General features: G+C 56.2%; 1 protein-coding gene across 10 annotated transcripts in view; it reads left to right on the top strand.

Moving 5' to 3' along the window:
• The window catches only part of CAMKK1 (calcium/calmodulin dependent protein kinase kinase 1), a 28,597-nt gene that overhangs the window by 2,041 nt on the left and 14,418 nt on the right, over nucleotides 1–12,138 (top strand). For 8 of the 10 annotated variants that reach the window (XR_009499752.1, XR_009499755.1, XR_009499751.1 and 5 more), the window contains exons 2-10: nucleotides 5,558–5,680; nucleotides 5,796–6,197; nucleotides 7,100–7,147; nucleotides 7,980–8,033; nucleotides 8,579–8,630; nucleotides 8,883–9,016; nucleotides 9,454–9,490; nucleotides 10,352–10,373; nucleotides 11,626–11,714. Coding sequence is in view for 5 of the 10 variants with exons in the window: in XM_059908916.1 (XP_059764899.1) it covers nucleotides 5,648–5,680; nucleotides 5,796–6,197; nucleotides 7,100–7,147; nucleotides 7,980–8,033; nucleotides 8,579–8,630; nucleotides 8,883–9,016; nucleotides 9,454–9,490; nucleotides 10,352–10,373; nucleotides 11,626–11,714 (871 nt within the window). In the remaining 5 variants the exon portion in view is untranslated. The remainder of the gene's footprint in view (nucleotides 1–5,557; nucleotides 5,681–5,795; nucleotides 6,198–7,099; nucleotides 7,148–7,979; nucleotides 8,034–8,578; nucleotides 8,631–8,882; nucleotides 9,017–9,453; nucleotides 9,491–10,351; nucleotides 10,374–11,625; nucleotides 11,715–12,138) is intronic. The other 2 variants (XR_009499754.1, XR_009499753.1) reach the window with 1 other exon arrangement.

The following is a 12,138-nucleotide window of genomic DNA, read 5'->3' as shown; positions in this document are numbered from 1 at the left end:
AAACCTCATCCAAATCGAGTCACTCCCCTACTCAAAACCTTCCTCTGGCTTTCGAGGTCTCCTGGTCTCTATCCAAAAAGACCCCCAAAGCCAAGCCCTGAGCCCCAGCCAGGAAGTGGCTCTCTGTCATGCACAGTGTGAACTTCTATCCTCTCCTCTGAAACCCATACTCAGCAATCATGAAAGAGCTTAAATGCCACCTCCTCCAGGAAGCCATCCCTGAGGCCAGGCACAGTGAATGACTGGGCCTTGTCATCCAGGTGTAACTCTGCTTGCCATCAGGTACCTCTCACACGTGGACACCCCACTCTGGTGACATCAGCCTCCTTGCTGTTCCTCAGACAGCGCAAGCACCGTCTCACCTCACAGCCTTTGCGGTTGCTGTGCCTAAAATGCCCTCCCCAGATGTCCACACTGTTCGCTCCCTCACTTCCTTCAGATTCTGCTCAAATCCTGCATCAGAAAGACCTTTCCTGATTGCCCTGTATAAATAGCACCCCCAGTGCCTCACTCTTGATTCCCCTGACACGATTGTATTTCTTCTCCATAGCATGTACTGTTTGACATACCGTCTACTAATTCCTGGCTTTCTTGTTTGTTGCTTCTTGCCCCACTAGAAATTAAACTTCACCAGAGCAGGGACTTGGTCTTTTTGGTTCGCTGCTTTATTTCCGGGCACCTAGCACAGTGCCTGGGCACATACAGCAGGTGCTCAATGAGTTTTTCTCGCATGAATGAATGACTCTGGGTTTGCGTCCCAGAAGTCTGTGTCCCTGGCTGCCCCCCAGCCTGTGAGCCCCAGTCTGAGTCTAGGTCTCCTGCTCTTCTGTCCTCCAGATTCCAAGATCCCGGAAGGCCAGGTCTGGAAGAACTGGGACCAAATTTGCATGTTAGGAATATTCCCTCTAGCAACTGGTCTGGAGGATGGGGTGTGGTGGGGTTGGGGTGTGAGCCTGGAGGCGGGTGGCCTGTGTGGCGGAAACAGGGGGGAAGGAAAGTGGAGGTCTGCGTCTGGACTTTTTAAGGAGTTGGGCTCAGTGACCTCATCCAGCACAGCAGTGGGGAGATCAGGAAGGAGATGTCTGAACTGCCCTCCAGCAGCAAAGGAGAGGGAGGTGTGTTCTGGCAGAAGGCACAGCTTGGACAAAGGCCTGGCAGCAGAACAGAGTCTGCAGTTTGGGACTTGCAGCCAGAGTGGAGAGTAAGTGTGGGATTAGGGGGGATAAGGATGGGCAAAAGGGAAAAGATGGCTGATAAGGAGGGCTCCTGGGTTTCTGGGCTGGGAGAACTGGTGGGGGGGGGCACTCGTCTCAGCAATGGGGACAGAGGAGGAAGAGCAGACTCGGGGAAATGCTGAGTTGAATTGGAGCCTCGTTGGAACCGAGCTGCCAGGGAACACGGAGGGGAGGAGGCGCAGACCTGGTATGGAGGATGCGGAGGGGCAGAGGGAGAGGGGGAGGCCTGGAGACCATCAGCCAAGGGCGCTCAGGATGTGCTGAGGGCTGCCGTGCTGAATCAGGCACAGAGCCCATCTCGGTGCCTGGGGCCTCCCTGGGAATGGGGGGGCGGGGCGCGTTGTCACAGCAGGCGTCCTCGAGCATGACTTGGCACCAGACGCCTGGGCCTCCCTCGAGGGGACTGAGTCATCCCGGGTGGGGGTGGGAGCCACAGAGGCCACCCGTTGCCAGGGCCATCCAGACACTTGTCAGGAGCATAAACATGGCCCCTGTGAGGCAGCCCAGTGATGTCAAGGCCACTTTCTGTGTCTGGCCCGGGTGACTGGACCACCTCCTTACAGCTTTCCCTTCTGGCCTGCCCTCTGCCAGCCAGGGCCACAGCTTGTCTTGCCTAGATGATAGCTGGTCCCCTGCTCAACCTTGTCCTGAGGTTCTCAGCAGCCTTCCAGAACTCAGGGTGCGGCCTGACTAGTCCCTGAAGTCATCCCAGGAGGGGCTGCTTGAACCAGCGTGGATGAGAGCAGGATACCCCTGCTCTGTCCTGCGCTGGGCCTCCTCCGAGGGACCCAGGTGATGAGGCACATCCTGAGGGGGAGGCCTGGCCAAGCAGGGTCTGGAGCCTGGGTCTGCATCCCTTGGGAATAGCCAGACACCTGCGGATGAGGGACATAGCCTGGGAGGAGAAGCCTGAGGGGGTAATGCGCCAGGCCACCTGGGAGCGGGGGCAGATGTGGGGCTGTGCTTTGTATGTACATCAGGGCTCGCCCTCGGTAGCTGTGCCACAGACTCGTCCCAGCTCCACGTCGCTCAGGCACAATCCGCTTCAACGTTCACAGTCTCATGCCTTTCCTCCCATAGCCCTGGGAGGCAGCACGATGGTGGCTATCTGTGCAATTCACAGATGAGCAAGCTGAGGCTCCAAGAAGTTCAGTGATTTGTCCAGACAGCACAGCCACAGGCTGGGAGGACAGACTAGGGTGGCAGTTTTCAGTGAGGGAGGGCCTGAGCCTGGCCATTCTCGGCTGCGGACCAGGCTGGTCCCTGGGAGGCTCCCCATGCCCATAGGAGTCCTTGCTCTGCCCTGGGCCTGGGTGCCAGCCTGTCTGTCCTTCTATTTGCCCATGTGGCTCCCAGCCACCTGCTGAGTCAGTTTCTACGTAGTGTGCACGGAGGCCTCAGCTTAGGGAGGGCCTTGAGAGACCCCCTGGGTGAGCCTCCAGAGAGGGGTGGGTCCTGCCCAAGACACACAGCCCAGCCCAGCAGGCAGCCCCAGGCTGGTAGACTGTTGACCATGTGGGAAGTTCAAACGTGACTCTGTGGGATCAGGTTCCTATGGCCCCCCGGGGGTGCAGGCCCCACCCCCCATTCTGGGGCACACATACACAAAGACCTAAAGGCACACAATGCACGTGAACACACTTATCCACGAGTATAGACCACACCCATAGATTTTTGTTTCCGTGCAGATGCCCTCCTGTGTGTGTTCCGCCGCCCCCGCCCCCCACTCCCCACACACGCTGTCACCCCGAGCCTACAGCCCTGCTTACACGTACTCTCTCACGCGGACACACGGCCCTGTCGCCTGGACACGAGGCAGGAACCTGGGGCCTCCCCGGGGCGCCTCCTGCACAGACGTGCTTAGTCACCTGAATTTGATCCAGGCGGGAGGGAGGGCGGAGGGCCTGACGTCAGCCCTCACAGCTGTCTAGTGCCGCCCGCGCATCCATCTGGGCCACCGCGTGTCCCAGGCAATCACAACAACAGCAGCACAACTCTGTTTTACGGGGCTTCGTTAGTGGCAGGGCTGGTTCTGAGCCCGGGAAGGGTGTTCACTCCTTTTCACAGCCCCGCGGGCGGGTGATACTGCTGTTAACCTCATTCTGCAGATGGGGAAAACCCAGGCAGAGTGCAGTCACCTGCCCATGGGCACATGGCCAGGAAGGAGCGTAGCCTGGCAGCCTGGCTTCAGAGCCTGGGTCCTCAACCAGGTAACAGGGCCCCAAACTGGAGCAGGAAGGCTCTGCCCTGACATGCTGTGTGACCTCAGACCCATCCCTGCCCCTTGCTGGGCCCTACTTTCCCAATCTGAGAAAAGAGGGAAAGAGAGTTGAAGGAGGATGGCCTGTGGCTGGGGTAACAGCCTCAGGGAAATCTTATGCAAATTTGATGGGCTAGGGCAGCCTGTGGCCTCTGCCTGTGGTGACTCTCAGTCCCCTCGGTCACTGCTGTGGACAAGAGGACAGGAGTTCCACACACTGCCATTCGTTCCCTGCCATGGGCTGGGGCTTAGGCTCCTTGGGGTCTCCTCTCCCCTCTCTGCTTTTCCATCTGTCTAATGGGGCCAGGACTGTAATGATCACTATGGCAACCACTCATTCATTCAAAAAATATTTACTGCTACTCTGTGCCAGGCACTGCTGCTGACGCCAGTAATCTTATGGAGACGAGGCAGACAAGAGCCCTAACCTGTGGAGTTTATATTCTGGTGGGAGAAAAAGGGCCTACAGAGTGAGGGGGAGGGGCGGCAGGGTGAGCCACCTACAGGGTGGGCCAGGCTTGTAGGGCTCCCTTTAGCCTTGGCTTCTTCCTTCTTGCAGCCATCTGGTTCCCAAAGCCTCCCTGATGCTCTAATCCCATTCCACCTCCTCCAAGGAGGCCTCCATGATGCTCCAGCCCTACTCCCTTCCTCACCTACTTCAGAGAGTCCTCCCCAATGGTCTACTCCTACTTGCCACTCTCACCTCCTCCAGGGAGGCCTCCCTGATGCTCTAGCCTCACCAACCCCGACTCCCCTCACTCCTTTAGGTCCAGTGTCCATGTCTTTTCCTGTTGCCAGTCTAAATTCCCTTCTCCCTTCCTTTCCGCATGCCAACATCAGCTCCACCAGGCTTCCACTCATACAATACACTGTGTGCCAGGCACAGGGGGTCTGGACCACACCCTTACCCACAATCCATCTCCAAGTTTTGCTGTGGCCCTAGGAATCTGGGAAGGTCCTGCATCTGTGGTACAGATGGGGAGACTGAGGCTCAGAGTCAGGAAGGAGCTGCCCAGGGCCCACAGTAGGTTGGCAGGCAGGACTGGAACCCAGCCCAGGCTCCTCTGTGGCCAGTGGACTCCAGTGAACCCTGCCTCCTTGACATCTGTCAAAGCAAGGTGATGGGGGAATAAGGGGTGTAACGGAGACCATGTTCTCAAAATTGTTGTGTGGTGACAGCGCAAGTTACTACCAGACAGGAAGGGCAGAGGGTCAGGAGTCCACTTACTTCCTTTTCCTGAGAAGATGCGGAGTCTGGTCCAGGAAAGGGGAGGGGCATCGAGTGGGGTGGGGCCAGTGCTCAGCCTGGGGCAGAAATGGAGTCCCAGCCTGAGTATCAGGGTTCAGCCCTGGGTCAGGGTTCAGCCCAGAGTTGTAGTCGAGTGTGAGGGCTGGGGCTGGATGTTGAAGGTTGGTTTGGGGTTCAAGCTGGAGTTAGTCCTTGGCCTGGAGCCTAGATGGGGGCTCAGACTGCAATAGGGCCAGGGTGGATATAAGGCCAGGCCAGGGGGAGCATCTCAGCCTGAACAGATGTGGGGAAAATTTTAGCCACATGAATAAACTGGAAGGAAAAACCAGGAGAAATAAGTGCAGTGAAGTCTCTCTTCACAATCACCAAAGTAGCAGCCCCCTCCTCTAAAGGACTCTGTCCTGGGTTGCCGGCTCTGCTAGGGCAGGGAAGGGAGCAATGGGAGACTTGCCCTGTGGCCCTGGAGAGGTCTCCTGGAGGAAGTGAGACGGGTGGGAGAGGCTGGAGACCCAGGGAAGTCTTCCTGGAAGCAGTGACGGGTGGAGGGGGGTGCCTGGAGAATCAGGAGCCCAGCTCAGCTTCCAGGCGGCAACAGCAGCAGCATTGGAATGCTCTGTTGTCAGGGGGTGGGGCTGTGAGTCACTGGGCTGTCTGCTGGATGGGGGCCTGAGCTGACCTGGGGCTCTGTTTCTCCCAGTACTGCTGGGCCTCCAGTGTTCTGCCCATGTCTGTCTGTCCTGACTCCAGAATATCAGATTCTCCCTGCTTCCCTGTGAAGCCAGGAAGGCTGATGTGACTGTGCCTGTTTTACAGATGCGGACACTGAGGTCTAGAGGGCTGGTGTGCAGCAGAGCCAGATGAGTTCCTGGAATTCCTTTAGTTAGTAGGGAGACCTGAGTTTGGATGCTGGCAACCCAGGCAGTGGGAACAGGCCAGGTAAAGACATGGAGGTGGGACTCACAGTTTGTGGCTACGATGGAAGAAGGGCCTGGAAATCTGACCTCCTTGCTCTGTGGCCAGGATTGAAGGCTTCTCTGCCCTCTTTTCTCAGGTTCCCAATAAGGCTGCACAGAGGAACCCCCTGACTGTGGCAATGGAGGGGGGCCCAGCGGTCTGCTGCCAGGACCCTCGGGCAGAGTTGGTGGAGCGAGTGGCAGCCATGGATGTGGCCCACTTGGAGGAGATGGATGGCAGCCCAGAGCCCACCAGGAACTGTGTGGACCCTCCATCACGGGCCAGAGCTGCCTCCGTGATCCCCGGCGGTACTTCAAGATGCCCCGCCGCCCGGCCCAGCCTCTCGGCTAGGAAGTTCTCCCTGCAGGAGCGGCCAGCGGGGAGCTGCCTGGAGGCCCAGGCTGGGCCTTACGCCACAGGGCCTACCAGCCACATCTCCCCACGGGCGTGGCGCAGGCCCACCATCGAGTCCCACCACGTGGCCATCTCGGACGCAGAGGTTGGTGGGGCAGAGCTAGGGGGTGCCCACGAGCTTTTCAGTAGTCCTCAGTGAAGACCCTTTGCAGTTCCTATCCCTGCCACACAGCTGTCTAGCCTTTGGTTTGCGTACCCCCAGAGCTGAGGAGCTCACTACCTCACTACCTGGTCTCTTCCCACCCAGGGGAACTTCATCTGAGCCAATTGCTGCCTCCTGTAAGTCTCACCATTCCCACCCCCAGTCCAGGCCTAGGAAATAGGTCCCTCCCTTGTTCCCCCAAGAAGTCCTCTTAGAGATTTGAAGATAGACAGTGCGTCCTCCTGTCCCCCAAGTCTTCCCCAGCTTGAGCCTTCCACCTCTAATCCTGCCTCTTAGAGTCTGCTCTGACTCAGAAGCTGCCAGCATGCTACCAGCCTCTGGGCTCCGTCCTTGCCACTTAGATCTGAAAGGGAACCCAAGTACGAGCAATCTACAGGCTTCAGAAGCTGAGCTTTTCACGCCTGAGCCAGGGCTCTGGTCTCCTGTCCCCAAGGCTCTCCTCATCTTTCTTGTCCATGCAGTCTCCTCATTCAGCTGCTTCTGGAAATACTTGCTCATGGGTTTCTCCCATCAGGGTCTCCCAGCCCCCAGCATCCAGGTAGGAATCAGTGCATTTTTTCCACCACTTCCTAGGGAGCAAAGCATAGGCGTGGTTCATCATTCATGTTTTCAAACATTGTCCAAGTCTCCTTGTCACTTTCGGCATCACTTTTGGCATTGGCACCACCTCACTTGCCTATGTAAACTTGAAAGGTTGGTGAGACCCAGGGTCTGGGAGCAAGGGGCCTGGGGCCAGGATGGGGCCCTGGACGTGCTCCTGGAATGGGAGCAGTGCTGCTTCTGGATCAAGCTTTACCTGATGTCCTCTCTCTTTCCCCCACCAGGACTGTGTGCAGCTGAACCAGTACAAGCTGCAGAGTGAGATTGGCAAGGTAGGCCTGGGGGCAGGCCAGGAGCAGTGGGAACTTGTCTGGGGGATTTGCGGAGGCAGCCTGTCCAGATCCTCTGCTTGGCAAAATCCCCTCTCCTCCTCTGGGAATGTGAGGCTGGGCCAAGAAGGTCCTAGCCTGGAAATGAGGAAAGTTTTGTCCTCTATAGGAAACACCTGGGGTGGGGGGTGGGAGATGACTCCTGATTCCTGACTCCCCAGAGTTTTTTTGTTTTTTGTTTTTTTATAAATTTATTTATTTATTTGTTTTTGGCTGTGTTGGGTCTTCGATGCTGTGCACGGGCTTTCTCTAGTTGTGGTGAGCGGGGGCTACTCTTCGTCGTGGTGCACGGGCTTCTCATTGCGGTGGTTTCTCTTAATGTGGAACACGGGCTCTAGGCGCGTGGGCTTCAGTAGCTGTGGCACATGGACTCAGTAGTTGTGGCTCGCGGGCTCTAGAGCGCAGGCTCAGTAGTTGTGGCACATGGGCTTAGTTGCTCCGCGGCATGTGGGATCTTCCCAGACAAGCGCTCGAACCTGTGTCCCCTGCATTGGCAGGCGGATTCTTAACCACTGCGCCACCAAGGAAGTCCCCTCCCCAGAGTTTTTGATGGAAGGGACTGGGGAAGGCATAGAGCTGTGTTGAGCCCGGCAGGGGCAGTGACCAGGGCATAGGAGCCCTCTCCCTGCCCGCCTGAAATTTATGCCCACTGGTGGCAGGGGTGGAGATGGGAAGCGGGAGGAGGGGCCTGGAGCCGTTCAGGCTCTCCTTCTCCTGGGCTAGTCCTGGGGGAGGCTGTCCTGTCCAGTGGGGGCTGACCTGTGTCTATCTGCAGGGTGCCTACGGCGTGGTGAGGCTGGCCTACAACGAAAGTGAAGACAGGCACTATGTGAGTCTGGGGATAGCTGGGCCCTAGGAGGCTGGGCCCTAGGAGCTGGGCCCTAGGAGGCTGGGGGGTGGGCAGAAGCTGGGCTAAGACAGAGGACAAGGCTGCCTGTGAACGGAGTGAGGTCCCTCTAGTTGCGGCATGCAGGCTCTTTAGTTGTGGTGCGTGGGCTTCATTGCCCTGCGGCATGTGGGATCTTAGTTCTCTGACCAAGGATCGAACCCACGTCCCCTGCGTCGGAAGGCAGATTCTTAACCACTGGACCACCAGGGAATTCTCTGAATGAGCTTCTTGACCCTGGGAATATGCAAGCAGAGGCTGGATGCCTCCAAGGGGAGAGCTCTAGAAAGGCTTGTTGGGGGGAATAGGGGTAAGGCCTAGGTTCAGGTATGGCTACCTCCTATCCCAGCATAACTGCAGCCAGTCCATAGCCTCAGTGCCAGTGGCAGATGCTCGTGTGCCTTTCTGGACCTCAGTCCACATGTAACCAGCCTGTTCTAACCCCTGGTGGCTTCACACAAGTGACATGTCTGCCCCTCCCTCCTCAGGCGATGAAAGTTCTTTCCAAGAAGAAGTTACTGAAGCAGTATGGCTTTCCACGTACGTATCTGTCCGGTCCTGGGCTTGGGAGCTCCTGGCCTGGGGGCATAGGAGGAGGAGACCTCGGAGGCTGGTTTTTGTTAGGACTGGGGATAGACAGGGAGAGCGTGAGCAAAGGCCTGGTGGTGGGACTGTGCTTGGGGGGTTGAGGCCAAGGCCATGGTCTTGCAAGATTCTTGCCTGAGGCTGGTCACAGGGCCGTGGTGAAGCCCAGCCTTCTGCAACTGGCTGGACCCCCCTTCCTGGTCACAGGTCGCCCTCCCCCTAGAGGGTCCCAGGCTGCCCAGGGAGGACCAGCCAAGCAGCTGCTGCCCCTGGAGCGGGTGTACCAGGAGATTGCCATCCTGAAGAAGCTGGACCATGTGAATGTGGTCAAGCTGATCGAGGTAGGTGGTGAGTCAGTGAGGCCTGTGGAGTAGCCTCTGGTGCAGGGGGCGCTTGGCACGGACCCAGGGGTCCTGCTGAGGGAAATATGCCAAAGGCAGGGCCAGAATTGGGGTGGGGACTGCCGGGAGGCTTCTGGGGTCAGTTCAGGCTGGTCTGGGATGTTCTCAAGTTCTCATGGAGGGGGACGAGCTGCCCCAGAGGCAAGAAGTGAGGGAGGCAGGAGGGGAAGAGGGGCTGGGTGCCGTGTGGTGAACCCAGGTCAGGGCCAGTGATTTCTGAGGCCTCATCTGCCTGGTGCCTGCATAGTTCCTGCTCCATCGTCCAGGGTGGCTGCGGAGCACACTACGGGTCCTGGGGCTGGTGAGGATGAGGAAGCCTGGGATGCCCACCCCATAACTCCCCAAGACTCACCCTCATGTCTGCTCCCTCTCACCAGGTCCTGGATGACCCAGCTGAGGACAATCTCTATTTAGGTGAGTGACCCAGCTCATCCCCAAAGCAGCTTACCCCGGTGGGTCTGAGTGCTCCCCGGGGACACACTTGACGTTCAGATGGGCCATGTGCAACGCACTGACCTCCTGGGGGCAGGGAGGAAATACATGTTCTCAAGGACCAGATTCTCTTGCCCAGCCCTGCTGAGCCAGGCTCAGAATATCCAGTTAGATTCAACAAATATTCCCAAGCTCCCACTCCACTGATCGGAGAGATGGTGGATCAGATAGATACAGGAAGTAGGCTATGTGATGTGGGTTCCCAGACTCCATCTGATAACTCTGTGCCTCAGTTTCCTCACCTGTAAAATGGGGATAATAATGGTATCTACCTCATAGTGTTGATGTGAGAAGTAAATGAGGTATTATATACAAGACACATTAGCTATTATTAGTAATAGTATGCAGTTGTTATTACTTAAGTCCTTGGTGCCTGATTCAGGGCTGGGCTTAGCGGCTCTCAGGGAATGGGCCAGAAGGAACACTGGCTTAGGAATCAGAGGCCAAGTCTTTAGCCTGCACTCCCTCTCCTATCTGCCTATCTGCTATGACCTGTGGGAAAACTCCTGCCCCTTCTCTGAGGTTCAGTTTCCCCCCTATAAAAGGGGTCTATGTTGATGGTCCTCACTCGGCACCTGAGAATCTAGTGAGGCAGGTCCATAGTCGACCCACTCTCATTTACTTCCTCTGATACCCTGGGACCCCTGTCCTATCCCTCCCTCAAGTATGCCTGGATGCCTGCCCCCTCTCCCACCCTCCAGAACAGGGAGGAACCTTGGCATCGGCTGTTTTTTCAGCCTGGCTGCACCTTACCTACTCTTCTTTTCTTCTCTTTTCTTTCAGTGTTTGACCTCCTGAGAAAGGGGTGAGTTCCCCATCCCGATCAGGCAGGTCAAGTCTTCCTTTCCCTCCCTGTATCCCTAGTCCTGGGGTCAGCTACTCTAGTGAAAAAAAGAGGTCCAGGCTCTGTCCTTAGGGAGCTGTGGTCTGGGTTGGGAAGTGGGGGCAGAACGAGAGACCAAGAGGATGATTCTTTGAAGGCCGGTGGGGTCAGTGAGACTGGAATAGCCAGGGAGGCCTCAGGAAGAGGGCGTGGGTTTCGAGCCAGGCCTTGAAGAACTGGAAAGAAGATTTTGATGGAGAAGAGGGAGAAGAAAGGAATATTTCTCCAGCAAAAGTATAGAGATGGAACTCAACTCTCATCTGTATTCAAATCACAAAGAGTTCTTTCAGTTTTACAAGTTTGTGAGTTGGGTGGCTGGGACCCCATTCACTCCCATTTACAAGAAGGGAAGCTGAGGTTCAGAGAGGGTAAGTGGCTTGCCCAAAGTCACACAGCAAGTCACTGATGAAATCTAGGGTTGTAACTCATGTTTGCCTTGTCTGACCTTCTCAGGGTATGTGCAGAACAGCAGACATGCAGTAAAGGGCACGGGGCTGGGTGGACTGGGGGCCCTAACTGCCAAGGCCTTGAATACAGGCTGTGACTTGTCTCTCTGCCTGGGAGGCTACCTAAAGACCAATTTGGGGAAGGGGCAGGGAGTGGTGTCCTTTTAAGACTCAGGGGCTTCCAGCATTTTTGACCTCCATTAAAAGTAAGAAATACAAGTTTTACATTGCCATCCATATCTGTAATTGAAACCAAAGTTTTATAAAACAGTGTATTACATGTGATAGACTCTGATATATTCTACTTCATTAGGAAAAAAAAAAAAAAAAAAAAAGCAGTAGGCATCCACTGAATTGATTTCATGACCTTCTTGGTCCTGGACCTACAGTTTGAAAACACTGCCCTAAATGTCATCTTCACAACTGTTTGATTATAGATAATTAAGTACTTAGAAGAAGGAATACCAAGCCAATCAGAAATTAAGATAAAGCTAATTTGAAATTGTAGTCATTGAAAAGGGATATTTGAGTCTATGCGTGTTTTCAAATTTTCATTATATGGGAGAAGAAGCTACTATCTTGGGTTTTAGGGACCCGTTCGAGCATAGAGGGCTCCCAAAAGGTCCCGAGGGGTCTGTACGGCCCAGCCCCTGTTCCCCTCCACCTGACATCTGCCTTTACTCATCCTGATTCCGGCTAAACATCCCTCCTCCCCGCCCTCCCCATAGGCCGGTCATGGAAGTGCCCTGCGACAAGCCCTTCCCCGAGGAGCAAGCTCGTCTCTACCTGAGGGATATCATCCTGGGTCTTGAGTACTGTGAGTGAGGGGCTGCCTGCCCCCCTGGGGCTGGAGACCCGGGGGGAGTGGAGGGGACACAAGAGGAGACGGAGCCCAGGCTGAGCAGGCTCTGAGCAGTTCCTGTCAATCAGTGCTGATCTACCAATCATCTTTAGTTGGGGGTGGGGAAATGGGCGTGTGGGCGGGGCCGAAACTTCCTGAACAGGTAGGGTGGCGGCAGACTTCACTGGGCATGCGCCAGGTCCTTCTCGGCGCCTGGTCGTCACCGCGTCGGCCTGCGCCTTGGATGTTCAGCGTGTATCTCACCTCTGCTGAATTCTTAGCCAAGCTTAGCCTCTCCACTGGGCTTCGAGAGCTGTGGGAAGGAATTTATGTCCAGCGGCTCGAGGAAGAGTCTGTCCTGGCATGGGGCCAGTGGGTGGTAGCAGAGTCGGTTTACTGT

This window comes from Balaenoptera ricei, chromosome 20 (assembly GCF_028023285.1).
Source record: "Balaenoptera ricei isolate mBalRic1 chromosome 20, mBalRic1.hap2, whole genome shotgun sequence".
Classification (NCBI taxonomy): domain Eukaryota; kingdom Metazoa; phylum Chordata; class Mammalia; order Artiodactyla; family Balaenopteridae; genus Balaenoptera; species Balaenoptera ricei.
Note: the sequence above shows the minus strand (reverse complement) of the source record. Positions and strands in the feature narration are given on the sequence as shown.